This window comes from Leucoraja erinacea, chromosome 1 (genome assembly GCF_028641065.1).
Source record: "Leucoraja erinacea ecotype New England chromosome 1, Leri_hhj_1, whole genome shotgun sequence".
In the NCBI taxonomy this organism is placed as follows: domain Eukaryota; kingdom Metazoa; phylum Chordata; class Chondrichthyes; order Rajiformes; family Rajidae; genus Leucoraja; species Leucoraja erinaceus.
In genome coordinates this window covers 109,308,829-109,332,636 of record NC_073377.1, presented here as the reverse complement: position 1 = coordinate 109,332,636, position 23,808 = coordinate 109,308,829, and the positions used below count along the sequence as shown (strand labels likewise).

Below are 23,808 nucleotides of genomic sequence, written 5' to 3'. Positions count from 1 at the left end.
TGACTTTTCTGAAGACGTGAGTAAAATGGTTGATGTAGGCAAAGCTGGAGATGTGTACACGGACTTTAGTAAGACGTTCGACATGGGACCTCATGGGATCCAAGGAGAGATAGCCGAATGGATAGCAAATTGGCTCCATGGAAGGAAGCAGAGGGTGATGGTGGAAAGTTGCTTCTCAGAATGGAGGCCTGTGACTAGTGATGTGCCACAGAGTTCAGTGCTGGGTCTGTTAATGTTTGTCATCTACATCAATGATTTGGATGAGAACATACAGGGCAAGTTGAGCAAGTTTGCTGCAGATACAAAAGTTAGTCGTTTTGCTGATAGTGAAGATGGTTGTGAACGATTGCAGCAAGATCTGGATCGATTGGCCAGGTGGGCGGAGGAATAGTTGATGGAATTTAATACAGAGAAGTGTGAGGTGTTGCATTTTGGGATGTCAAACAAGGGCAGGACCTACACAGTAAATGGTAGGCCTCTGGGTACTGTTGTAGAGCAGAGGGATCTAGGAGTATAAGTGCATAGTTCCATGAAGGTCGAGTCGCAGGTAGATAAGGTGGTCAAAAAGGCTTTTGGCACTTTGGCGTTCCTCAGTCAGAGTATTGAGTATAGAAATTGGGAGGTCATGTTACAGTTGTATAAGACGTTGGTGAAACAACATTTAGAATATTGTGCTCAGTTTTGGGCACAATGTTATAGGAAAAATATTGCCAAGCTTAAAAGGGCTCAGAAAAGATTTACGAAGATGTTGCCAGGACTAAAGGGTGTGAGCTATAGGGAGAGGTTGAGTAGAAATTCCTTAGAGCGTAGGAGGATGAGGGGAGATCGTATAGAGGTATACAAAATCATGAGAGGAATAGATAGGGTAAATGCACAGTCTTTTACCCAGAGTAGGGGAATCGAGGACCAGAGGACATAGGTTCAAGGTGAAAGTGAAAAGATTTTATAGGAATCTGAGGGCTACCTTTTTCACACACAGGGTGGTGGGTGTATGGAACAAGCTGCCAGAGGAGGTAGTCGAGGCTGGGATAATCCCATCATTTAAGAAACAGTTGGACAGGTACATGGACAGGACAGGTTTGGAGGGTTATGGACCAAGCGCAGGCAAGTGGGACTAGGGTAGCTGGGACATTGTTGGCCGGTGTGGGCGAGTTGGGCCGAAGGGCCTGTTTCTACACTATTACTCTATGACATATGCTGCAACGTGCATTGATTGACCAGATTTGATGTTTTACCTTTTAGATGTTTTTTGGTACACACCAAATCTTGTGTAGGTCTCTCCACAACCCTCACATTGCATGGTATCGCAAGGGTACCGAACCACCGCTTCTGTCTGCTTTGTCTGGTCTCTTAGTGGGGGATTGGAATACTCTCGGCGTACAAAGCCTCCTCCACCTGAGCCTCCTTCCCCATGTTGATCTTATCCTCCCCTTCTCCCAATTGTGAGTATTTTGAATTCCATACGGTGATCTCCTTGCCCTCTTTGGCTGTTTGAGATTGATTGGCGTAGACAGACAGCTGTGGAGGGGAGGTAATTGGGTATTTTTAAAGTGGACATCGACAGGTTCTTGATTCGTAAGGGTGTCAAACGTTATGGAGAGAAGACAGGAGAATGGGGTTAAGAGGGATAGGCCAGCCGTGATTGAATGGCAGAGTAGACTAAATGGGCCAAATTGCCTAATACTGCTTTTAAGACATGAACTTATTCCATCCCTTATTCTAAAACGTTCAGTGGCTGATGCTCTGGAGTGCCTGCTTCCTCTGGTGGTCTCAAGGTCACTTTGCCAGGTAAATATTGTCTCAAATCCTCCTCCTCCTCAGCTTATGTGGTGGATGTTGTTGCTGGTGCCGGGGGTGTTAAACCAGACATTATGCATTTTTCACAAAGAGCTGAATGTGTACGTTCTCCCTGTAACCACGTGGGTTTTCTCCAGGTGCTTCGGTTTCCTCCCACATTCCAAAGACATACAGGGTTGTAGGTTAATTGTGCATCTGTAAATTGTCCCTTGGGTGGAGAATAGAACTTGTGTATGGGTGACCTCTACCCAGCGCAGACTCGATGGGCCAAATGACCTATTTCCATGCTGTATCTCGGAACTAAACTAAAGTAAGCACGGATGATAGCCATAATTTTAGTACCAGCCATGAGCAATGTCACCGCAACACACTACATCAAGTTCTCGGCCAGCCACTCTCACCGTCTAAGCTGACATTTCCTGCAGGAACTCTGAGGAACCTTCTGTGGAGGGAATGGACAGACAAGATTTCAGGTAGGGACCCTTTTCCAGACTGATCATTTCCCTCCACAGATGTCGTCTGACCCACTGAGTTCCTCCAGTCACTTTGTGTTTTGCTCAAGATCCCAACATCTCCAGGTCCTTGTGTCTCCAGCAAATTAAAGGGTGGGACCTCCATGTTTTTCAATTTCTGGAATACTTCTAGTGTCACGTGGGACTGCGCAGAAGACGAGGAGAATGTGTGGCCAAGGAGACAGATGGAGGACTTTGCAATTCAGGACAACTGGTTGAATGGTTCTTTAATATTACATGTAACAAGGTACAGTGAAATTCTTTTTTTTTGCAGATCTGTAAGATTATTGCCGTACATAAGTACAATCCCCGATTAAGTACAGAAAGCATAGAATCAGCCCAGAGTCCACATGCAAGAGTTTTGGTGCCATTTTCAGTCCCATCTGCAGCTGGCCACAGTTGTAGGAGTCACCTCCATTTGGATCATCCTGCGAACCATCATCTCTCTTTTTGCTCGGCCTCTGTGCTCCAGGGGTTGCCTCCCGCAGCTGACCTTGAAGGTAAGATCCCGGTTCTTCTTACTGGCCCTTTGTCCAACGTCCACTGCCGTTGCTAACTCCCTCCACTCTCCTCTTTGGTTCCCAGTCCCCGGGGGCAAACCTCAGTTGAAGCTCCCACTCCAGGCAGGCTTCCCCGTTCCAAGGCGGTCCAGCCAGGCCTGCTGCTGGGGTTTGGCAGTGGCCCGTCGGGAGACCTTCTGCCGCGCGCCGCCTGTCTGAAGCTCCTCCATGATCAGAACCTCCATGATTTCAATCTCTGGAATACTTCTTGTGCCATGTGGGACTGAGCAGGAGAATGTGTGGCTAATGAGGGACCAGTAACACTTCTGGCAAAGGTGAACCTTTGAACTGGAATGGGTCCAGCATTGTTGCATGGAGGTTTCTCTTGTGCTGTTGGGGAGAGCTGTGCAGTGCAGCGCTGATCCGGGGAAACAGAGGACGTCCATCCTCCGTGCCTGCTTTGTGTCGGTGAACTGTTTTTTTTTAAATTTTTTTTTTTATTTTTTATATTTATTTTATTAGAAGTAAGCACAGTCATATGGCACCAAATTGCTTAATATATATTTTCATAATACATTTTATGTACAACTTTTTTTTTTTTTTTTTTGTTACATTGAAAAAAGATGAGCTTAAGAAAAAGAAGTTAGATAGTAAAGGATAGAAAGATGTGAAATATATAGTGTGTGAAGAAAGAAAACGAGTAAATGAAGAAAGTTGAAAGAGAAAATAGTGAAAAGAAAAGATCATTATTTATAATCTTGACCAACCCTCGTCCAGTCCTGAAACAGTTATTTTTTACAATTGTGTTGCACCATATGATTCCAAAAAAACGACGTGGAGACCAACTCGTTTATGAATTGGTCTGGATCCATTAGGAGGAATCGCATTTCCTCAAGATGAGCGGTGTCCAACATACTTGCAATCCACATTTTAAGCGTTGGTATTGATGTACCCTTCCAAAATTTAAGTATTAATTTTTTTGCTATTATTAAACCATAGTTAAGGAATAAATTTTGAGATGTGTTCAATTTATTCCCATCTTCCATTACACCAAATATAATCATTTCAGTATTAGGTTCCATTCTTGTCTTGAATAATTTTGTAAGTATTTCAAAAATATCATTCCAAAATCTATAAAGTTTTATGCAGGAAACTAAGGAGTGTGTTATAGTTGCCTTTTGGGCTAGACATTTATCACAAGTGGCGGATATATTTGGGTAAAATTTGTTCAATCTTGTTTTTGAATAATATAATCTATGTACAATTTTAAATTGAATTAGATTATGTCTTACATTAATTGAACAATTGTGAATATATATCAAGTATTTTTCCCATTTAACCTTCGTAATTTTTAGCATTAATTCCCGTTCCCACTCTTCTCTAAGTACCTCTGTCGATGGTAGGTCTATATTTAGAATACTATTATATAAATAGGATATTAATTGAACTGGTTTAATATTTAAGGAATTTGTGGCTAACCTAGATGAATAAGCCAATAAGGAACTACAGATGCTGGTTTACACAAGAGGACCCAAAATGCTGGAGTAACTCAGTGGGTCAGGTGGCATTCCTGGAGAACATGAATAGGTGACATTTCTAGTTGGGATCCTCCTTCAGATTGGGTCTGCTGCTGTCACAGACTTTATCGGTACGTGTGTAGAGGACTGCGTAGCAAAGAAGACGATGTGTGTATTCCTCAACGACAAACCATGCATGAACCGTGAGCTCCATTCCCAGGTGAAGGCCAGGACTGCAGCATTCAAGTTAAATCATCCCAAACAACGCAAAAAATCCATCGAGGTAAATTCAATAATTCGATTAAGAATGCCAAGAGAATGGGGCTGAGGTCTTGAGCCTATGACACAGATAGATATCTGTAGACAAGGCTTGCACACTACAACAGGCTACAATACGAAGGCACACAGTATTGTTGGCAACAGCGAGTCCCTCTCTGATGAACTCAATGCATTCCAGTTGCTGTGATGTACTGTTCTGTGTTCTATGTAACATTTCAATAACTGCAACAATGATTTACAGATTTCTGTGGGGACTCAAAGAAACAACGATGAATCTTGACTACATACTTTGGATTCATTTAATTTGTTTACTAAAAATATTTCTCCAAACTCACTGTGATTTAAACATCACATGTGATAATAGGTGGATTATGAAGCCAAATGGAAAGACTTGCTTTGCATCATTAAGCCATACAAATGTCTGCAAATAAATAAAATTACAAAGCAATTGTCAAATATAGAATCAACTTGAGAAAGGTCTACACTTCACCATGTTGATCTTCCTTACTTGCTGTGCTTTTCTCTTCGCAATTTAAGTCAATGGGATTTCTGTCTTCTTGTGGACAAGTCTCTGATGCAGCAGTCCTGGTTTCTGAGGAGTCACAAGTATCCGAGTCGGCACCGACACAGTATTGTTCAGTGCCATCGCTCTCTCCTGCAGGGACTGCTCCTTTGCGTTGTGGCAGGATTGTGAAAAAGGCTTTATCCCAATCTTGCTTCTCCAAGTACGCAAGGATGATCTCAAACACTGCAAAGACAAAAATAATTCCCATTTCACAATCGGGCAAAAGGATGGCCAACTTCTATTCGTGTCTACTCTTCAAGCTATTGACACCAGTTGGAGGGGGTTTAAAACAGCAAGTGACTATTGTTTAATAAAAAAGACAAAGTGTTGGAGTTATTCGACAGGTCAGGCAGCATGTAATAACAAGGAACTGAGGATGCTGGTTTATACCAAAGAAAGACACAAAATACTGGAGTAACTCAGTTGTATCCCTGGATAAGGCAGCATCCCTGGAGAACATGGATGTTTTGGGTCGGAACCAATCTTCAGTGACCTGAGACCTCACCTATCCATGTTCTTCAGGGATGCTGCCTGACCTGCTCTGAGATACTCCAGCACCTTATGTTCTACATATTATTGAAAAAAGTGCAACACAAGTAGATAGAGTGGTAAAGAAGGCTTATGGAATGCTTACCTTCATTGGTGATGGCATTCAGTATATAAATCCGGAAATTTTGATGCACTTCTACAGGACTTTGGTTGGGCTGCACATGGAGTATTGCGTGCATAACTGGCCGCACCATTACAGAAAGATGTGGATGCTTTGGAGAGGGTGCAGAAGAGGTTTACCCCAATGCTGCCTGGATTACAGGGTAATAGCTATGGCGACGGGGAGATTGGACAAACTTGGGTTGTTTCCTCTGGAGTGCAGGGGAGACCTGATAGAAGTATATAAAAATACAAGAAGAATTGTCTGAACCTTTTTTCCCCAGGGTGAAAATGTCCAAGATTAGAGAGCATTGCTTTAATTGGAGAGGGACAAAATTTAAAGATGACCGAGGCTTCCTTTTAAAGACGCAGAGCGTGAAGGGTTCCTGGAACATACCGCAAGGGTGACCAAATGGCAGGCATGGATAAGTAGGGAATGGAGGGGCGTGGGGAGGGTATGGATCACGCACAAGCAGATTATATGAGTTTACCTTGGCTTTCGACACAAACATTGTGTGCTGAAGGACCTGGTCCTGTGCTGTATAGTCAGTTATTCAATGTGGAAACAGGCCCTTCGACCCAACTTGCCCACACCGACCAACACATGCTCTATCAACACTAGTCCCACCTGCCTGCATTTGACCCATATCCCTCTAAACTTATCCCATCCATGTACCTGTCAAAATCTTTCTTTAACTTTGCGATAGTATTTGCCTCAACTACGTCCTCTAGCAGCTTGTGACATACACTCACCACCCTTTGTGAAAAAAGTGACCCCTCGGGTTCCTATTAAATCCTTTCCCCCTCACCTTAAACCTATGTCCTCTGGTTCTCGATTCCCCTATTCTGAGCAGGAGACTGTGCGTTTACCTGAAGTATTCCTCTTATGATTTTGTACACCTCTGTAAGATCAACTGTTTATTTTACTATGTTGTGTCTTTGTCACAGACCATTACATTACTCACCATGATTAACCGTCAAGACTTTGCGACTATTCATCTTCACATAATTTCCAAGAGGAAGCTGGGCATGTGCGATTTCCAACTTTAGTGCATTCTCATATGTTAAACCCTGGAATGGCAGTCATGTAAACACAAGGATCATTTAACTTTGGCTCAAACCACTTCATTGTTTTGTTCAAGTGGGATTGTAACATTAAGAATAGATTTAAACATTTATATCATGCCACTTTAAAAAGTACTGCAAAGGACTGCCAATCTCAAAGAATGCTAGCTTTCAGGGTATGGAAGGTGCAGATTACCTTGTGGTGATTGTGGTCCACCAAGCCACCGATCACATAAGCTTTGCTTGCATCCAGCTCACTTAGCACGTTAGGGGAATCAGAGGTGAGATAAATCAAATCTTCCTTCTGTATTACTTCACTGAAATGGTTCGGAGTAACAGTGATTCCCTAAAAAAATAATATAGTAAAAATATTAAATTGCAAAGCAGGTCATTACTGTTAGTAATTCATCCTTGTCAATTTGCAGTGGAAACAGGCCCTAGAGCCCAACTCCCACGCCGACCAAGATGCCCATCTACACTAGTCCCGTCTGCCCAGATAATACCATACATAAATACAATAGGTACAATAGCAAAGGGGAAGATACAGAAGTACAGAATATAATTCTCAGCATTGTAGTGCATCAGTTCCATAGACAAAGTCCAATGTCTGCAATGGGGTGAATTGGACAGTACCCTAGTTTAAGGCAGGACTTATTCAGTTGTCTGATAACAGTGGGGAAGAAGCTCTTCCCGAGTCTGGTGGGTGCGCGCTTTCAAGCTCCTGTACCTTCTGCCAGACAGGAGCAGAGGGTGGGACAAGACTTGATTACGTTGGCTGCTTTTCCGAGGCAGCCAGTGGTGGGGAGTCACAGTCCAATAGAAACTATGACTCATGGTCATCAGACCAATCAATCACAACATTTTCCATGTGTACTGTCTTTATACCTTCCAGTTGACCCATCCTTTATCATTCTCATCCATATTCTTCTTCAGCTGTCCATTATGACTGGTCAAATACATCTAGTGAAAAAGGAAAAATCAGAATTAATACCTACCTACAAGATTCAGAAATCCTGAGAATTACAAACTCAACACTTGCAGTAGCGGCTACAGTGTGGAACTCACACCAACTTCTGGAGATCCCTAATACACGGTTATGTCAGAAAATCCAGAAGCATGGAGGAATTTCTCCTCCCTCCTCCTCCCCTCCCCCCACTCTCTTCCTCCTACTTTCTTTCTCCTAGACTCGCATTTCGCAACGTTTCAATCTTGCATCACACCGTCTACTTTTATATCTGACCTTTCCCACCCACCCCCCGGCCTGCGTCCACGTGTTACCTGCCACGCTTAGTCCTGCAAATCTCCATTACTAGCTTTCTTTCCGCCCCCATAATCAGTCGAAAGAATGATTCCCACCTGAAATGTTACCTATCAATGTTCTCCAGAGATGCTAACTGACCTGTTGAGTTACTCCAGCACTCTGTGCCCTCTTATGTACTAACCAGCATGTGCAGTTCCTTGTTTCTACAGAAGTAACTGGTTATGTGGTGCTGCGCAGACATTATCTGTTCAACACCTCCCCACTAATCTTCAGAAATCAGTGCATTAATTAAAACTTGGTGGCTATTAACTTGGTGGCTATTAACCATTATCTTGAGAAAAATAGTTTAGAAATAATGTATCGACTCTATAGGTGGACTATGTACTGTGCGCACATTATGTACCCCTTATTTTTAAATTAGTTTTCAAAAAAAATGTTTTTATATTAGCTTATATCCTAATTTTGTGCATGTTCCAATCTAAAGATTGTTCCAATGCACTGTGAAGAATAGTGGTTAGTTAAAATCACTGATTTATACTTTTGTTTTGTAAGAAGGAACTGCTCAGCTGTTGACAAAGAAAGACAGTGAAACAGTCTCTCTGGTATCAGGATGTTTATCAACCTCATAAAGGCAAATTAAAATTGTTTTCATATTGCTGTTTGTGGGTCCATCCTACACGTTAAATTGGCTTCTGATTTACTTACATTGCAACAGTAATTACTGTTTAATTGCTAATGTTTGGGATATGATGTTATTATTTGTAAATGGTTTCATAATCTCACCTGCATTACATAAAATTAACTGTAAAGGTTACCTAGTACTGGAAACAATTGGATGTTTTAGTTTAGTTTAGAGATACAGCGTGAAAACAGGCCTTTCGGCCTACTGAGTCTGCACCGACCAGCGATCCCCGCACATTAACACTATCCTACACACACTAGGGACAATTTTACATTTATACCAAGCCAATTAACCTACAAACCTTTGGAGTGTGGGAGGAAACCGAAGATCTCGGAAAAACTCACACAGGCCACGGGGAGAATGTACAAGAATAGAATAGAATAGTTTCTTTATTGTCATTGTAACATGAACCATGTACAACGAAACTTAAAAATGTCAGCCAGTCAGTGCACCATTCAAACATTTCTAAAAGCTAACAATACATACAATGTAAAATATTAAAAAAAGATAAACAACTAAAATAAATATCATGAAAATAGCACGCGTAAACACCCAACCCTACATCCTTTTGTCGATTTCACAGTGTACCACAGTCCCTTAGTCTGTATCGCCCCTGCGTTCCTTGGCAGCTACATTTAGTGCCTTTATAGCAGTGGGGTAAAAACTGTTTTTAAGTCTGTTTGTCCTTGTCCTTGTAGATCTGTACCGTCTGCCTGACGGCAACAGTTCAAACAGGGAGTGTCCGGGGTGGGAAATGTCCTTTATAATACTCTGGGATTTTTTGATGCAGCGGGAACTGTGTAAGTCCTCCAAGGTAAGGAGAGGGCAGCCGACAATCCTCTGGGCGTTGTCAATGGCCCTCTGGAGCACTTTCCTCTGAGCTGCTGTGCAGCTGGTGTACCACACGCATACACAGTATGTTAGGATGCTCTCAATCGAGCACCGATGAAAGGACAGCAGCAGTCTCTGAGTGATGTTATTCTTCCTGAGCACCCTCAGGAAGTGCAGTCTCTGCTGGACCTTTTTCAGCAGCGCAGTGGTGTTCACGCTCCACGTCAGGTCCTCCTCAATATTGATTCCCAGGAAGCGGAAATCCGCCACCCTCTCCACACAGTCCCCTCAGATAATCAATGGTACCATGTCCGTTTTATTCTTCCTGAAGTCTATTATTATTTCCTTTGTCTTTAAGGTGTTGAGGAGCAGGTTATTTTCTCCACACCACACTGTCAGCTGCTCCGCCTCATCCCGGTAGGCGTACTCGTCCCCCCCGGAGATGAGTCCCACCACCGTAGTGTCATCCGCAAATTTGACAATGGTGTTGCTGTGGTGGGCGGGGGTGCAGTCATGTGTGTAGATGGTGTAGAGCAGGGGGCTCAGCACGCAGCCCTGTGGAGAGCCGGTACTGAGGCTGAGGGCCGTGGATGTGTGATGGCCCACTCTGACTCTCTGGCTGCGACCCGACAGGAAGCTATTTATCCACATGCAGGTGGAGTGTGGAAGTCCCAAGTCCCCCAGTTTGTCCACCAGTTTGTGGGGAAGGATGGTATTAAAAGCAGAGCTGTAGTCCACAAAGAGCATCCGCACGTAGCTCCCCCGCTGCTCCAGGTGGGACAGTGCAGCATGGAGAGCTGTGGCTACAGCGTCCTCTGTAGATCTATTCGCTCTGTACGCAAACTGGTGGGGGTCAAAGCTTCGGGGCAGGAGTGATGTGATATGACCCCGGACCAGTTTTTCAAAACACTTCATCACCACCACTGGTGTGAGTGCGAGGGTGGGACAGTGGACTGGGCCAGAGACTGGTTGAAAATCCTCGTACAGACCCCAGCCAGCTGGTCTGCGCAGTCCTTCAACACGCGTCCAGAGACGCCGTCGGGTCCAGTAGCCTTCCTTGGATTGATGGCCCGCAGCGTGCGCCTCACCTCATGCTCCTCTATCTTGAGGGTTAGGCTGCTGTGGACCATGTGGTGTGATGTGGCTGTCTCGGGTGGCTCCACTTCAAAGGGAGCAAAGAAGAGGTTCAGCTCCTCTGCCAACGAGGCGTCACCTTCAGCAGCTCCAAGGTTGGTCTTGTAGTTGGTGAGATACTGGATCCCCTGCCACACCTGCCTGCTGTTGTTACTGTCCAGGTGGTCCTCTATCTTCCTCCTGTAGTCTGATTTGGCCTCTCTGATGCCTCTCTTCAGGTTGCTCGGGCCGTGCTGTATAAAGCCCTATCACCAGACCTAAAAGCGGTGTTCCTCTCTTTCAACAGCCGCTGGACCTCCTGGGTCATCCAGGGCTTCTGGTTGGGGTAGACCCGGATGCGTTTGTCCACTGTGACCGTGTCCATGCAGTTTTTAATGTAACACAGTGCACTGTCTGTGAACAAGCTCTACCGCTACGCCACCTAGTTAGTTAGCCATTAGTGAAATTCAACTTGACATTTCCCTGATCTCCAGAGAAGTTATGGAAATTGATTACAGAATCTCACCTTTACAGGATGTATTGCTTTTCGATTTTCTGCATAGCACCTCTGAATCTGATTATGCAGCTTTTTGACATCCTACATTAAATAAAACAATTTTAACCATTGTGCACACACTTTAACCTTTATGTGAATTACAAAATAGATCCAGGGATCAAAATAAGACAAATATGGAAAGCATTATAAGATGGCATCACATTATTAGTTCAAACAGCATTCTTCATCAGTACATTGCACAAAGCTAATTCAGTACCGGGAGAACAGAATGAGATGACACCACACACTCGGGTACAGACATGAAGTGCATTTATGAAAATCATCTGTTGACTTCACTGTTTTTAAACACAGACAAAAGGCAACACTGAGAGATTATTCTTTCAATGGAGAATAGGATAGAGTAATGATGAATGGTAAGAAAAAAAGAGCAGAGAGTGAGATTTTTTAATTTCTGACTATTCCTTTCACAAGACATCAAACATTTTTTTGAAAACAAGGAACTGCAGACGCTCGTTTACCAAAATAGACGTATAGTGCTGGAGTAACTCAGCTGGCCAGGCAGGATCTCTGGAGAACATTGATACCTGACGTTTTGGGTCGGGATCCTTCTTCGGACTGTTCGAATAACTCAATGTGCCTATCTAAAAGTTCTTAAATGCCACAATTACATCTGTCTCCACCACCACCCTTGGCAGCGTGTTCCTGGCATCCATCACCCTCTGTGTAAAAAGCTTGCCCCACACATCTTTAAACTTTGCCTTTCTCACATTAAAGCTAGGCCTTCTGGTCTTTGACACTTCCACCATGGGGGAAAAGGTTCTGACTGTCTACCCTATCTGTGCCTCTCAAAATTGTATATACTTCTATTAGGTCCCGCCTGAACCTTGTACATTCCACAGAATACAATCCAAATCTCAAACTAAAAGGACATACCTTTAGAAAGGGGACAAGGAGGAATTTCTTTAGTCAGAGAGTGCGGAATTCATTGTTACAGAAGGATGTGGAGCCCAAGTTAACGGATATTTTTAAGGTGGAGATTGACAGATTCTTGATTAGTAAGGGTGTCAGGGGTTATGGGGAGATGGCAGAAGAATGGGATTGAGAGGGAAAGATGGATCATCCATCGTTGAATGGCGGAGTAGACTTGATGGGCTGAATTGCCTAATTCTGCTCCTAGAATTTATGAATCCAAGCAACAGTCTGGTAAACTTCTTTTGCACCCTCCCCTCAACATCCTTCCTGGAACGGGGGAGAATCAGAAATGCATGCAATACCCCAAATGCAGCCTAACCAATGTCTCACACAGCTGCATGTTACAATGGTGAACTCTCCAGCTGTGGAGAGCTGTGAATTCTAACTATGCTATCTTCCTCACCTTTAACGCCATTAGACTATCAAAGCTGCAGTCCAGTGCCACACGGATGTTACTTGGAGTCACATCCCTCTTGAGGCGTTTTACGGCAGATTCTTCAATTCCATCCTCGCTCCGAGTTTGACGTTCAAGCCTCTTCTGAAGTTTCTTTTCTTTTCGCCTCTGCCTAACTCCAGAGGAAGAAAAAGATCAGTCAACAGTGATGAGTTTAAACCTGGAATTCTAGTTAGTGAGTGAGAGGAAAGAAGTTAGTTTAATTGTATTAAACCTCTGTTAATAAGAGGTGAACAGAACAAAATGCAGGTCCTCCCATATATTCTTTGGTTAAGATTCAGGCATCTGCAGGTCCTTGTTCATAAGTTCTAGGAGCAGAATTCGGCAATTTGGCCCATCAAGTTTACTCCACCATTCAATCATGGCTGATCTATCTTTCCCTCCCAACCCCATTCTCCTGCCTTCTCCCCATAACTCCTGACATCCATACTAATCAAGAACCTGTCAATCGCCGCCTTAAAAATATGCATTGATTTGGCCTCCAGTCTTTTGTGGCAATGAATTCCATAGATTCACCACCCTTTAGTCAAAGAAATTCTCCTCATCTCCTTTTTAAATATACAGGTGCACAACCTTTTATCCGAAGATCCAAATAACGAAAACCTCCGAATAGCGACATTTTTTCGGTCCTTGAAGAAAGGTCCTTGAAAACGTTCACCGAGGGCGGCCCGCAGAGGTGACAGCGGAACCTCCGGTCGGTCCTCGAAGAAAGGGGAACTAAATCCCCATTCATAAAAGAGAAGGTGAGGGTATATTGCGCGGGAGGGTTAATAATTGACAATATGCTGCTACCTGCCAGCTGCGTTAAAAAGTTCCTACGGTAGACTCACGATACACAGTGTATCGTGAGTTTTGCGTGGGAACTTTTTAACTCAGCGTGCAGGCAGCAGTAGATTGTCGCTCCCTTCAGTTTCACCCCACCAACACCCCTCTGCTTCCCGGCCATGTGTGTGACCCCTTCCCTCCCCTCTCCAGCTCCCCGCTCATTGCACCGGCGCGGGGGCTTTGTACTGTCTTCACGTCGCGATGCTAGCAGCACAGTGCCAGTCACCAGAGAGGTCAGGACCAATGGAACACCGACCCCCAGGCCCACTGCAAGCACGGAGATCCCAGATCAGCAACTCCAGCCCAGCCCCGTTCCAACTCCAGAGGAACACGCTCCCCGTATGGGCAGAAGCTGATGGTGTGCAAGGGGTACGTCTTGTTCTTGGGGTGGCGCAGCTCGGGCTGTGGACGAACTGCCACTTGTCGCCATAGCGGCCCATCGGGGAGCGGATTCCTCTGGAGTTGGAGGGGGAGGGGGGTATTGTGCTGTTTGATCACCCCCTACTATTCCAGGGACGGGGAGACAGGCCGTTAGCCGAGGGCGGCCCGCAGAGGTGACAGCGGAACCTCCGGTCGGTCCTCGAAGAAACAGGAACTAAATCCCCATCCATAAAAGAGAAGGTGAGAGTATATTGCGCGGGAGGGTTAATAATTGACAATATGCTGCTGCCTGCCCGCTGTTAAAAAGTTCCCACGGTAGACACGATACACAGTGTATCGTGAGTCTTGCGTGGGAACTTTCTAACTCAGCATGCAGGCAGCAGCAGATTGTCGCTCCCTTCAGTTTCACCCCACCTACACCCCTCTGCTTCCCGGCCATGTGTGTGACCCCATCCCTCCCCTCTCCAGCTCCCCGCTCATTGCACCGGCGCGGGGGCTTTGTACTGTCTTCACGTCGGCGATGGCAGCCAGCAGGCTAGTGCAGTCACCGGAGACGTCAGGACCAATTGGACGTCGACCACCAGGCCCACCGCAAGCACGGAGAACCCAGAGACCCACAGCCTGCAGCAGCCCAGCCCCGCTCCAACTACAGAGGAACCTGGGTTGCGGATGATGGGGCGCAGCTCGGGGCGTCGTAGGGGCCCATCGGGGAGCAGGTTCCTGTTGGTCCTGACGTCTCCGGCCACCTGCTATCCTCTGGGAGCTGTACTGCCCTTGCAGGAGAGTGGGGTTGTTTGCAGTTGCAGAGGGAGGGGGCAAGGGCGGTACAGTTCCCAGTCTCAGCTCCAGTCCAGGGGGGTGGCCGGAGACGTCAGGACCAACGGGACAGCGACCCCCAGGCCCACTGCAAGCACGGAGATCCCAGAGACCCACAGCCAGCAGCAACTCCAGCCCAGCCCCGCTCCAACTCCAGAGGAACACGTAGGGGCAGAAGCTGATGGTGTGCAAGGTGTTCTTGGGGTGGCGCAGCTCGGGCTGTGGGCAAACTGCCACTTGTCGCCGTAGCGGCCCATCAGGGAGCGGATTCCTCTGGAGTTGGAGGGGTAGGGGGGTATTGTGCTGTTTGATCGCCCCCTGCTATCCCAGGGACAGGGAGACACAGCGGCGTTTTAGACTGGTGGGCAATCACTTCCAAAGTTCTGCCCACACAGTCAGTACACCTCTCCTACACTGCATTTCATACAAACATTTATTCTACATGAAAAAACGACATTGAAGACTCAAACTCGCGACCGAGTAACTGCCGGGATCAAGGCGCAAACTCGCGACCTTGCGGATATGAGCCGAGCACTCTACCACTGAGCCAGCCATTAAAATCTACGCTAAAAAAATTCCATTCTGAAGACCGACAAATTCTGAATTACGAAAAGTGTCTGGTCCCAAGGCTGTCAGATAAAAGGTTGTGCACCTGTATGTCCTTTTATTCGTAGTCTAGGGCCTCTGGTCCAAGACTCTCCCACTAGTGGAAATATCTTCTTCACATCCACTCTATCCACAAATGAACCGCGATTACGATTCTAGGTGCACTAACCATTGATATAAAGGAATAGCTGCATTTAAAATGGATAAATCAACATGTCTAGATGGAGACACAAGGAAATGCTGGTGCTGGTATACAAAAAAAGCTAAGTACTGGAGTAACTCAGAAGGTCAGGCAGCTTTTATGGTGGACGTGGATAGGCAATGTTTCAGGTCGAGACACTTCTTCAGACTGATTGGGGTAAAGGAGAAAGCTTGAAAAAAGGTGGAGACAAGACAAAGTCAGGCAAGTGATTGGTGGATATAGGTGAAGGGGTGGTGGGGGTTGATTGGAAGATGGGTGGATGTTAAGATGAAGGTGAAAAGGAGACATGGAAAGGAGTGAAATGTAGGTAGGAGACAGAGGAGAAGGGGCAAAGGTGGGTGGGATAGTGAGAGAAATGGGTGCACATGGGGTGGGATACATTGGAAGAGCATTTATAGGGGATAAAAGCAAAAAAGGTTTCTGCATCCTTTGTTACACATTTTCAGCAACAGATGTAATGTCCTCCATTGTTCAAGCATCTTTATTATTTTTCATTTTCTCTCAAACTGCCCTCATTTATTGATAACTAGACTGCTCTGAAAGCACAGTGCCATCTGGAAACCTTGCACACCACTGTCACACATGTTCCCTTTGTTCTCTCCAGCACTCCCCCTGTATTCTCACTATTCCACTTCTGTTGGTGGGTCACTGAAAATATTAACCCTGGTTCTCCCCCTGCTGTTATTGCCTGATGTGGAAGTATTTTTTATAGGTGGTGGATGTTATATGCATAGTTTTAGCAAAGCATTTGATAAAGTCCCCCAAGGTAGGCTGATTCAGAAGATTAAGATGCATAGGATTCAAGATGCCTTGGTCATATGGATCCAGAATTGGCTTACACATAGAGAGGAAAGATGGTTGCGGTGCAAGGGTCTGCAGGAATTATGTATTGGGACCTCAGTTGTTTGTGATGTACAGTGCCCTCCATAATGTTTGGGAAAGGACCCATCATTTATTTATTTGCCTCTGTACGTCACAATTTGAGATTTGTAATAGAAACAATCACAAAGTTTACATTGTCAGATTTTATTAAAGGCCATTTTTATACATTTCACCGTGGCTATTTATATACATTTTACCATGTAGAAATTACAGCAGTGTTTATACATAGTCCTCCCATTTCAGGGCACCATAATGTTTGGGACACAGCAATGTCATGTAAATGGAAGTGGTCATGTTTAGTATTTTGTTGCATATCCTTTGCATGAAATGACTGCTTGAAGTCTGCGATTCATGGACATCACCAGTTACTGTGTGTCTTCTCTGGTGATGCTCTGCCACGCCCGTTTTGCAGCCATCTTTATCTTATGCTTGTTTTGGGGGCTAGTCCCCTTCTGTTTTCTCTTCAGCAAATAAAAGACATGCTCCATTGGGTTCAGATCGGGTGATTGACTTGGCCACTCAAGAATTGACCATTTTTCGGCTTTGAAAAACTCCTTTGTTGCTTTAGCAGTATGTTTGGGATCACTGTCTTGCTGTAGAATGAACCGCCGGTCAATGAGTTTTGAAGCATTTGTTTGAACTTGAGCAGATAGGATGTGTCAATACACTTCAGAATTCATTATGCTACTACCATCAGCAGTTGTATCATCAATGAAGATAAGTGAGCCAGTACCTTCAGCAGCCATACATGCCCAGGCCATAACACCCCCACCACCGTGTTTCACAGATGAAGTGGCATGCTTTGGATCTTGGGCAGTTCCTTCTCTCCTCCATACTTTGCTCTTGCCATCACTCCGATATAAGTTAATCTTTGTCTCATCTGTCCACAAGACCTTTATCCAAGAACTGTGGTTGCTCTTTTAAGTATTTCTTGGCAAACTGTAACCTGGCCATCCTATTTTTGCAGCAAACCAGTGCTTTGCAGCTTGCAGTGTAGCCTCTGTATTTCTGTTCATGAAGTCTTCTGCGGACAGTGGTCATTGACAAATCCACACTTGACTCCTGAAGAGTGTCGGACAAGTGTGTGGGGATTTTTCTGTATTATAGAGCAAATTCTTCTGTCATCAGCTGTTGAGGTCTTCTTTGGCCTGCCAGTCCCTTTGCGATTAGTAAGCTCACCAGTGCTCTCTTTCTTCTTAATGATGTTCCAAACAGTTGATTTTAGTAAGCCTAAAGTATGACTGATGTCTCTAACGTTTTATTCTTGTTTCTCAGTCTCATAATAGCTTATTTGACTTTCATGGGCACAACTTTGGTCCTTGTGTTGTTAAACAGCAATAAAAGTTTCCAATGGCTCTAGAAAGACTGGAGGAAAGACTAGGTGCTGAAAGTTCTCTTATACCTGCATTAAGGAGGTATTTAAACACACCTCGCAATTACAAACACCTGTGAAGCCATGTGTCCCAAACATTATGGTCCCCTGAAATGGGGGGAACTATGTATAAACACAGCTGTTATTTCGACATGGTGAAACCAAAATGTATAAAAATGGCCTTTATTAAAATCTGACAATGTGCACTTTAACCACGTGTGATTCTTTTTTATTAAAAATCTCAAATTGTGGAGTACAGAAGCAAATAAATAGATGGGTCTTTGTCCCAAACATTATGGAGGGCACTGTACATAAGTGTAGATGGGTTGGTAGGCAAGTTTGCAGACTACAAGATTGCTCGAGTTGAGGACAGCAAGGAAGCCTGCCAAAGTATACAAAGTATTCAGGAGTATACAACAGTACAACATTGTGGGCTAAAGCCTGTTCCTGTGCTGTACTTTCTGTGTCCTAACAGTAAACTCCACCCTGCACTCAAAAAGTTTAATTATTCAACAGCAAGTTTATCATTGTTTCCTGAAGACTTAATTATTTTCAGCAATGTACATTTGCTACTCTCTCAGAATTGAAGACAAGTGTGCTGGGGAATATTAGAACGTCAAAAAATAAAGGATATACATTGTAGATTGCGACATACTGATAAATGTCACAGCATTCGATTTGAGAATAGAGGGATTTTGTCATTCATCTATCTAATACATAACCAGAACTCTGATCTTGTTATTTTCCGTGTTTTGCGGTCTTTCTATTAGCGCAAAAACGGTTCGCGATAGCGCTACGATTTTTCACCAGTTCACTCACTGTTCTCCTGTGCTGCGAGTCCACCGTTTCATTCCGATCAGTTGAATGACATAAAAGTTAGCGAGGTTTAAAAACCTTAAAAACTGCGCGTGCGCAGATCGATCTCGTCTCCTGCCAGTCAGCGCCGAGTGAACTAGTCTCTTCCCCGTCACTCCCCGGGACGGTCCGCCCCTTCCTGCGCCATTGCGTCTTTGTTGCAGCTGAGGATGGCCGGCGGAGGTTTCTAACCGGACTTTTGGACAGCTCAGCCCAGCCCCAAGCAGCCCAGCGTCGGAGACTCTGCCCAGCCCAGCATGGGAGACTCAGCCCAGCCCCAGTGTCAGAGACCCAGGCCGGAGTTGGAGATGTCGCCAAACGGAAAGCAGAGACTCTGATCAAGGCTGAGAACGACCAGCGACCAGCGCCCGCTGTGAGTCCCCATCACACCAGCACCAGCGCCTGCTGTGAGTCCCCATTCCAGCCACTACCCCTCTGGTCTCCCTCGCTGGCTCTTCCCCCCTCCCCAGTGATGCCGCCCTCTCTCCCATGGCTCTTCCCCCGTCTTTTTTTTCCCCCCCCCCCCAAGCTCACTCCCCCCCCGCCCAAACACCCATCCCCCCCCCAACCCCAACTTCCCCCCCCCCACACCCCTCTACACACCCCCCACACAACGCCGCCCCCCCCCCCCCCACACACCCCCCCCCCCCAAACATACCCCCTACACAGCCCACCACACATACTGCCCCCGCCCACCGTCCCCCACCCACATGCCCCCCCCCCAACACACACCCACCCCCCCAAACATACCCCCTACACACACAACCTCCCACACCCCCTCGCCCCCCCACACCCCCCACCCCACCCCCTTCCCCCCACAACAACCCCCCCGCCCCCCAACCTCCCAACGGGTCCCACAGTATAGTTTATGATAAAATTGTGTGGGGCCTGAGGGAAAAACTGCCTGGTCCATCACAGGCACTGTCCTCTCCACCATTGAAGGGATCTATAGGAGGTATTGCCACAAAAAGGCAGCCAGCATCATCAGGGACTCGCATGACCCTCGCCATGCTTTCATTTCACTCCTGCAACCGGGAAGGTATAGAAGACTGAAAACTGTAACATCCAGGTTCAGGAACAGCTTCTCTCCAACAACCATCAGGTTATTGAACGCTATGAACTCCAACTAAACTCCGGATTGCCTGGATTGAACTAAGGATTTTGTTTTGCACAAATTGGATTTTTCTTATCATATTGAACTTTTAAAATATTTGTTTATTATATTATCTTTTGAATACTGTGCTTGCAAACCCGTTGTGATGTTACATGTAAGAATTCCATTGTTCCGTTTTAGTACATAAGATAATTAAACACTCTTGACTCCTGAAAGTGAAATGGAGACATACTTGTCTGATAACACATACTTGCGTTGATCTCTTTGGTCATGCCATCGTTTCTCCCTCATTAACTTCTTCATCTGTCTTTTTGATATGGGTTCCCCTCTGCTAATGCTCCATTCATTCTCCTTCAGTTGATTTTTCTCATCAATAGATTTGCAGTTACCGGTTCCATTCCGTTCCACTTTGCAATCCTTCGAATTCTCATCTTCCATCAAGGTTGCAGAAGATTCTACACCTTTGCCATGTGCTTCAGATCCCATCGTGGACAGGACTTCAAAAACAGTATGCTACCTCATCACAATAAGCGGGAAAATTAACACATTTTACAATTATAATTAAGAAATTATAAAATAAAATCTGTCACAGAACGCAGAAACAGGCCCTTCGACCCGACAACATGCCAACCAAGATGCCCCATCCACACTATTCCCACACCCAGGCAGATATTCAATATACTGCAGATAGAAGATTAATAGGAACGTGAGTGGCAACTTTTTAGACAAAGTATATTGAATGAGTTTCCAGATGTGCAGGAAGTAACTGCAGATGCTGGTTTAAACCGAAGATAGACATAAAATGCTGGAGTAACTCAGCAGGACAAGCAGTATCTCTGGAGAGAAAGAATGGGTGACGTTTCGAAAAACGGTCTCGACCCGAAACGTCACCCATTCCTTCTCTCTAGAGATGCTGCCTGTCCCGCTGAGTTACTCCAGCATTTTGTGTCTGAGTTTCGAGATGATGTAGATCAGGCAGGTACTATAACAACATTTAAAAGACATTTGGACAGGTACATGGATAGGAAAGGTTTAGAGGAATATGGGCTTAATGCGGGCAGCTGGGACTAGTGTAGATGGGGCAACTTGGTCGACATGGGCTTGTTGGGCCAAAGGGCCTATTTCCCTACTGTAGGACGCTATGATGGAAAAAAATTACTAGTACATTTCCGAGAAACCCGTTTTCCGAGAAACATTTCCGACAAATGTGGTCGCCACAACCCTCTATTGTATGATCAATATAATCAAAAACAAAGTGCTGGAGAATCTCAGGGGGTCAGGCAGCATCTGAGGAAGGAAATAGACTGAAAGTTCCTGATCCGAACCATGGTCTGTCCATTTCCCTCTACAGGCTGCCTGACTAGCACTATGTTTTGTTTATGATTCTAGAGCATCTAAAGTCTCTCGTGACTCCATTCAATATGAACATGTTTGATCTATGCTGGCTTCAATTCTTCTGTGCCAGTTTCCCATCACCACTGATCCACTTTACCCTTTGTGGTGGGATAGGGGATCAAAACTATACACAGTATACCAAGTGTGACTTAACCCTCTCCAGCTGCAATAAAACATTCCTATTCTTAAATGCCAAGCTCTTTGCAATAAAGACCCACATGCCGCCTGCCTCAGAAACATACAGCTAAGAAATGGGCCCTTTCAGCACATCTGTGCCAACCGAGATACCAATATATGCTCACTCCATTTGCCCACGTTAAGCAGGTACGCCTCCCTGCCCACTGGGGGCAATTGATCAGCAAACCCACACATCTTTTGGATGAGAGAGGAGAACCTGGAGGATACCGATCGAGGTCTGGATCAAACCCTGATAGCAGCTCTGCCAGCTTCCCCACTGTGCTGCCCCCGGTGATCGTTGCAGTGGTACGGTTGGGCAGTGTGGTTCAATCCAATTAGTATTATGGAAACAGGGCATTATAGCACTGACCAGGGGTGGTGGTGGAAGCAGATGTGACAGCAATTTAGTTTAGTATACAGATCCAGCATGTAAATAGGCCCTTCGGCCCAACAGGTCCATGCCAACCATCAATAACCTGTTCTGACTAGTTCTATGTTATCCCAATTTCCTATCCCCTCCCTACACACCAAAGATTATAGAGCAGAGCTCTGCTCTATATTCTTTGCTACACACTGGGGGCAATTTACAGCGAGCCAATGAACCTGCAAACCAGGACGTCTTTGGAGTGTGAGGGGACCCGGGGAAAACCCACTCGGTCACAGGATCATAGTAACTCCGTAACAGACAGCACCCGTAGTCAGGATCGAACCTGGGTCTCTGCGGCTATAAGGCAGCAACTCTACCGCTGCGCTGAAGTTGAAGGAATAATTTGTTTTAACGTAACAGCTGGTTCTGTTCTACAATGGAAGGGATTGCTGGAGGTAGAGACAGCAACTGTTGTGCCACCCTGAGGGGCATGAAGAGGTAGGGGCATGGGTGGGGGGTTGGCAGGTGGCACTAGCTCAGCCTGGCATCGGGGCCAGGACAGACGTGATGGGCCGAAGGGCGGGTCCCTCCACGTTGAGCCGCCGCCGTCTCCGTCTCCGTCTCCGCCCAGCAGCAGCGCGCGTCCCCGCGATTACCTTGAACAACGAGGCGGCGGGAGTAGCGATGGAGACGATCACCCACCCCGAGTAAGCGGGCGGACGGACAGCCGGCGAGCGAGTGAGTGTTGATCCGCCCGCAGCCCGCTCTGCTATAGGATGTTTGGTTGGGCCTAGAGCTCCTATAGCCCGGCCCAGCCCGGCCCAGCCCGGCCCACCAGCAGCGTCATCACCCCGCGCACAACAGCGGCGACCGTCCCGCAAACCTCCTCCTCCACCGCCAAAGATCATCAAAGATACTAGAGGAGCTGATCTATATCCACCACCGCCCGGTGTAAAGCAGCAGCTCCTTCCAACACTTCTCCACAGCTCCCACCCACTCCATCCTCCATCCTCCAACACGTGGCCCTGCAACACTCCATTCTAACCTCAACATTGTCATCAAAACTGCTGTCAAGGGCAACGCCATTGCGTCTTGTAGACTCACCTCTAAATTGCTGAGCCAGAACAAAGTCAAGTCTGCATTTTATAGCACATCAGAAAAAACAACATAACAAGAAGCCAATTTGCACCAAATTTTTTATAAGAACAAGTATTAAAAAAGTTACTACATTTTCATACTCGGTAAATTAGCATGCTGTTCCCTATTGATTTTCAGAGGGACATTACAAAAAAGCTGGAGCGAAGGAAATAGCCCATTTTAAGGAAAGATTAACCCTTCTTCTAGCCTAAGCCTCCAAAGATATTCACAAATATTCACAATATAACAACGTCATCTAATTGGCATTAATTTATAGCCCCCATGGAAGGAATTCTGTGTTCAATTGCTGTAAACGTAAATGCACATCTTTAAATCGGCTTTCCCCGTCACCTTGTAACGCGCGGGGTTTGAACGTAAGGTCATCGGGTCATACATAGTGCCCTCGTTCAGTGGCCGTCAGGAAAAAGGCTTGGGATAGTATAGCCCAAAATGAACTACTTATAGTAACTTGATATAAAGGTGTATATGGAGGGGGCATTTAATGTAAAAATAAGGGGGATACCTTTAATTCCACTTTCTAAAACCCTGCAACTGCGAAAGGTTGCGGAATGAGACCCCTAATTTTAAACTATTACCGCTATATTATCGCAGCCTATAAAGTCTAATACCGATCTGACCGGGTCTTGCAGCGATTTTTCGTTAATGGACTAGGCTGAACATCTGAGATTAGTACAGCCTAGTAAAAAATCGCGTTTTAAAGCCCCCATTGAGCGGCTTTCGCAGACCTGGCTGTGGGCAGATTCCCAATGGCGATTCAGGTAGCATAGGGTAAGCATACCTGGAGAGAGGCCTTGTAGATCACCTCTATCTTGCTGTCCCTTTTTTGGGTGCAAGTTAGCCAGTCTATTTATATAGCGTTTTGGACCAGTTGCAGGCTGGTTGGACAAAGTGCTTGGCATTTGTTGTAAGAATAGTATAAAGAAAAACATAGAACAGTATACAAGC

The 23,808-nt window shown here is 45.6% G+C and overlaps 1 protein-coding gene across 4 annotated transcripts; it reads right to left on the bottom strand.

Annotated features, from left to right (window-relative positions):
• Positions 1 to 4,888: 4,888 nt before the first annotated feature.
• Positions 4,889 to 22,628, bottom strand: LOC129700581 (tRNA methyltransferase 10 homolog A-like). 4 transcript variants are annotated; one of them, XM_055641201.1, is made up of 8 exons: positions 22,362 to 22,628; positions 19,999 to 20,279; positions 12,663 to 12,825; positions 11,297 to 11,368; positions 7,769 to 7,843; positions 7,080 to 7,229; positions 6,784 to 6,889; positions 4,889 to 5,353 (listed from the first exon to the last, which is right to left on the bottom strand). In XM_055641201.1, the coding sequence occupies exons 1-8, from the start codon at positions 22,611 to 22,613 to the stop codon at positions 5,085 to 5,087; spliced, it is 1,368 nt and encodes a 455-aa protein (XP_055497176.1). In that variant the 5' UTR covers positions 22,614 to 22,628; the 3' UTR covers positions 4,889 to 5,084. The 4 variants fall into 4 exon arrangements, with proteins under 4 accessions (XP_055497176.1, XP_055497183.1, XP_055497195.1 ...); XM_055641208.1 differs by having other exon boundaries at positions 20,017 to 20,279; XM_055641220.1 differs by having other exon boundaries at positions 19,999 to 20,283; positions 22,362 to 22,492.
• Between the last annotated feature and the right edge of the window lie 1,180 nt (positions 22,629 to 23,808).

What these genes read in the sequence shown, in the direction of transcription:
- LOC129700581 (XM_055641201.1), bottom strand. Translation starts at nt 22,613, where the DNA reads ATGATCTTTGGCGGTGGAGGAGGAGGTTTGCGGGACGGTCGCCGCTGT. An exon ending in TGGACCACAATCACCACAAG is followed by an intron (nt 6,890 to 7,079) that starts GTAATCTGCACC and finishes CTGCCATTCCAG; the next exon opens with GGTTTAACATATGAGAATGC. An exon ending in AGTCTTGACGGTTAATCATG is followed by an intron (nt 5,354 to 6,783) that starts GTGAGTAATGTA and finishes TTGTCTTTGCAG; the next exon opens with TGTTTGAGATCATCCTTGCG.